This window comes from Medicago truncatula, chromosome 2 (genome assembly GCF_003473485.1).
Source record: "Medicago truncatula cultivar Jemalong A17 chromosome 2, MtrunA17r5.0-ANR, whole genome shotgun sequence".
Lineage (NCBI taxonomy): Eukaryota > Viridiplantae > Streptophyta > Magnoliopsida > Fabales > Fabaceae > Medicago > Medicago truncatula.
Window position 1 is genome coordinate 45,536,619 of NC_053043.1, and position 4,693 is coordinate 45,541,311.

Consider the following 4,693-nt stretch of genomic DNA (forward strand, 5'->3'; position numbering starts at 1 on the left):
AACCTGTTAACTTTTTCTGTATAAAAGAGAGGATAATTCAGTTTATACTTTATATGCATGATTAGGGAAATGAATCAACTAAAAAGGCATAGTATCATGTTAATTCATTTGCACATTGAACATTTAGATAATGACCTGCTTCTAATCTTTCTAGTTAAGTAGATCCACAGATATTGCATTTTCATCTTAAAATGCAGACCAACTCTCAGACTCACATTTTATTTGTCTCTGGACAGAAAATAGACTGGTCATGTCCTATGTTCACAATCAGTAGTAGCAGTTCATGAAGATGGAATGTTTCATAAACTAGATAACAATTAACTTATTTATATCTAACAGTGTACAAATCAGTAGTAGCAGTTCAATTTACAAGAATTAGCAAGAGTTTGAAGCTAACTACATGAACACTGTTAATTCATTTACAACAAACAGAATGTGTTGGCAAGTTTTGTCTGCCGTTCTGTCTCTTCAGCTCTATTATACGATCATCAATGTTGTTAAGTAGATCCCTCTGATTCTAGGTTGTTATCTCCAATACACTGTACTACAGCTTCGAGACTAGCAATTTCTTGATCTATGGCTTTTTCCTGTGTACAAGTTCAAAGTATTTATAACTATTATGAAAGGGTGTGAAGATGGAATGTTTCATAAAATAAATTGAATAAGAAAAAAAGAACCTTAATTTCGATGGAGTTGGTTTTCATGCAAGTACTCTCAGAAATCAGTTTTGCATTCTGCACATGTTCTCGCAAGAGATCAACTAATTGATTATTGTTGCTCAAGTTAAATGCACAACTGAATGAAACAGCTTCAACATATTGTTCTCTCTTTCTCAGATTATCAACAAAATCTGCAAGGTGCAAGAAAATACCAAATTATCAAAACTGTCCAGAACAGTTATAAATAAGTTCTGGTTAACAAAAAACATAGCAGATGGGACTGAATTGTTCAAAAGTTAAGAGATAATTTTAAGATATCTTGCCTGATATTTTATCTGCAAAACCCATGGCCCCAAACAGCTCTACAGCTAAGTTGTGCTGAGAAACAAGTTCGAAAAGCTTCAAAACTTCTTCTTCGTCGAAAGAAGGAACCAGTCCATAAATTGACAGAAGAAGTAGAAAACCAAGAACAGCCGCTGAATTTTCATTGTTTTGACTTATGTTAGCTTTCAAATCAAGTGCTAACTTCATTGCTTCTTCTTTTACATCAGGTCTAATATCCGGTGAGATTCTCCTAAGTTCATTGAGCAGATGAATGTGGCTATCCTCAATAATAACAGCATCATCTCCCATCTTACACTTTTTAATAATAGGGTTCTGTATTATTTCCAAAACAACTTTTGATGGATCTGAAAAGCCTTGCAGATTACCTAGAATGTCATCGTCAGACAACTCAAGTTCCTCTGTTTGCTCACATGGGAGCAACATCAAACTTCTTTCATCAATGGCGGGACTTAATTGATTACATGTGTACGATGTAACTGCATAATTAGCTAGCACATATTTAAGCTTCCTCAGTATTTATTTGAAGGATTGGTAAATCAAGGTGACAATATATACTTTATATAATGTTATATAACATGAAATAGTGAAAAACCTCTCCCACATAGTTTGTAAGTATAGTAAAATTTGAACCTGTACTGTAACTCATAAGCTTAATGCTATTTGCAATAAACTTGAAGAATTAAAACTGCACCAATATATTGATCCATCAATCATCATAATATTAAAAATAAACAACTAAGCCATGGCTAAAATGAGAAGAAAAAAAATTGCGTTTAAAGCAAAAAATATATTCCAAATTAGCAATGACGATGTCTGATATTAAAACTAGTGAAGATTTTCAAGTTGACTAAGACATACAAGATTAACATGATTAAACATGTTTTTAATAAACTAGGCAGATCAGGTAATTAAAGATATCAACAACATTCGAAAGACACGGTTGAAATGAAATTGTTCTAAAATTTAATGAAATTTTTTTTTTTTTACCGAATTCTGTTTCTTCATCAAATGGTTCTATTAAAGCATCATATTGTTTCTCTCTTAACTCAGGCCGCTCCAGCTGTCCATCAAATTCACTTGGCTTTGACTCAAGACCCTCCATGCGTCCCTCAAACTGCTTCTCTTTTGGCTTGAGCTCCTTCTCGTGTACTTTGAAGTTCTTGTCTTCTGATTCAGTCTCTTTCCCCTGTCCTTCAAATTGTATTTCTTCTGAATAAAAATCCTCCATTTGGCTTGCAAAACGCTTGAGTTCCTGCATTCGAGCTTTGAGTTTCTCCTCTCTGGACTTAAGTTCCTTTCCTCGGTCTTCATATTCCTCCTTTATTGATTGAATCTCCTTCATTTGGCCCTCAAGTAACTTTTCTTTTGACTGGAGCTCCTTCAATTGTCCTTCAAATTGCTTCGTTTCTGATTCGATCTCCTTCACCCGGACATCAAGTTCGTTTTCTTTTGACTGAAGGTCCTTCACTTGGCCTTTGAATTGTTCCTCTTTTGAATGAGACTCCTCCATTCGGACTTTCAGTTGCTCCTCTTTAAACTCTAGCTGCTTCGACCGTCCTTCAAATTGCCTCTCTCTTGATTCCATCTCCTTCATCTGGCTATCAAAATGCTTCTTTTCAGATTCAAGCTCCCTCGTTTGGTAATCAAATTTCTCCAACTTCAATGTAAACTCCTTCCTTTCGTCTTTGAGCTGATTCTCTTTTAACTTGATCTCATTTACGCAGCCTTCAAAGTGCTTCTCCTTTGACTCAAGCACCACCGCTCTTTCTTCGCATCTTTTCTCTTTTAACTCAAGCCTCTTAACCCTCTCTTCAAATTGCTTCTTCAGTGACTCAAACTCCACCATTTGAGTTTGTGGATCATTCTTACTTAATTGAATTACCTTCAGTAACTTCTTCCTTTCTGATTTTAATCTTTCTGCTTGTTCGTCAATTTGTTTTTTCATCGCATCACGCTCTTTCTCTTTAGTCTTAAGTTCCACAGTACATTCAGCAATTTTTCGGGAAAGAGTGTCGAGTTTCCTTTCCTTGTCAATGTTATCCTTGACTTGACGAAGTTCTGTTTCTTTTGTTCTGAGTTCCTGCTTGCGCTCTCCAATCAAGTCATTCATCAAACAGAGCTGTGCTTTCTTTGCATCAAAATCCTTGACACATTCATCAAATTCTCCCTGCAATTTCTTGTGAGATTCATTAGTGCTACTAACTTCCTTTTTCATCTTTCCGAGCTCTATGGAGCACTCCTCGATCTCTCTCTTTATGGAAATCAATCTCTCCTCTTCTCGTTGTTTCTTCTTTTTACATTCCTCAAATGATTTTTCTACCAATACAAGTTCTTTCTTCAACGAAGAAAATGATTTATCAGTCGATTTCTTCGGAATTTCAACTCTCCTTGACAAAGGAGTACTGTCTTTATCTTTACTGGGATTATCATATGGTAACACCTTTAATTTCTTAACAGAAGTTTGCGATGAACCGTTGCTATCGAATCCCCTCTTAACTGCTATTGTAGTAGTACAACCCCTCTTCTTAACAGGAACATCGCGGCCGCGATTGCTACTGCATGTTCTCGAATCCGACATCCGGGATAACCTTGTTGACAAAGGAACATCATCATCATAATCAGCATCGTCATAAGAAACAGGATTGCTCGCATTTGAGTTATCAGAACCCTTAAAAGCCATAATTCAAAAGTAGCATTCACTCACACCTGTGAAAAACAAAACAAAAAAGAAGCTTTCTTTAGGAAATTTCAACATGAATACGCGATCAAGGTTAAATGAAAACAAAACAGCATCCATCACTGGAGTAACATATATACATACATTGGCAACAAATAAAACAAAAACAAGTCAAATATAACTATTAACAATAAACACCAAGAAAACAGAATTCATCACAAAAACAATATTTGTTGAACAAAGCATGAAATGTTGATACAAACAAACCCTCAAAGTAACAAAACAAGAACTAATAATAAATCAAACATTAACCATTAAAAAATATATAAAGATTTTGAAGAAGTAAAAGAAAAGAAGATGAAACAATGTAGTAACAGAATAAAAGAAACATTGAGCATTAAAAAAAAAATAATAATAATAATAAAGATAAAAAGAGAAATATGGTTGAGTTGTTGTTTCTTACAGTTGCAATAAATGAAGATGGTGAAAAGCGAAAGAAGAGATCAGTTGAGTGTGGTTTGAGACAAAATCGCAATGAAAGTGAAGAGCAATGATTGTGTGGGGTTCACATAAAACACACTTCAAACGCTTAAAAGGCCAAAACAACAACTTGCGATGAACCGTTCACTAGATAGACCCTTCTTGGCCGTTGATTTAACATTTATTATAGTTTAATATTTATTTTTTTTGACAAAATTGTGTTTTTGAGGGGGCATTTAAATGTTGTTGTTCTCGTTAGTAAATGATTTTTCTTTTTTTTTTAAGATCTTTAGTGAATGATCCTAAAAACTATATTTTTAATCTCAAAAAAACGAAATTCTAAATATTTTTAAATATCATTTATTTAACTGATCAATGCTTATATTTCATGACCAACGAATTAGATTTAAATGGTTAATAAGTTTTTCGTAAAATTTCCTTAAAAAAAAAAAAGTTTTTCGTAAGATGAATCGATCGAGAAAATCTGAATTCAATTAATGATAAAAACAATTTTTTATTACACTTTACTTAT

At 33.8% G+C, this 4,693-nt stretch overlaps 1 protein-coding gene across 3 annotated transcripts; it reads right to left on the minus strand.

Moving 5' to 3' along the window:
• Positions 1-280: 280 nt before the first annotated feature.
• On the minus strand, positions 281-4,275 carry LOC25487792 (trichohyalin). Of its 3 annotated transcripts, none has more exons than XM_024777512.2 (5): positions 4,145-4,275; positions 1,992-3,710; positions 983-1,480; positions 678-850; positions 281-587 (listed from the first exon to the last, which is right to left on the minus strand). In XM_024777512.2, exons 2-5 carry the CDS (start codon positions 3,682-3,684, stop codon positions 498-500), a joined length of 2,454 nt encoding a protein of 817 aa, XP_024633280.1. In that variant the 5' UTR covers positions 3,685-3,710; positions 4,145-4,275; the 3' UTR covers positions 281-497. The 3 variants fall into 3 exon arrangements, with proteins under 3 accessions (XP_024633280.1, XP_013465252.1, XP_024633279.1); XM_013609798.3 differs by having other exon boundaries at positions 983-1,492; XM_024777511.2 differs by lacking the exon at positions 4,145-4,275 and having other exon boundaries at positions 983-1,492; positions 1,992-4,084.
• Positions 4,276-4,693: the final 418 nt, after the last annotated feature.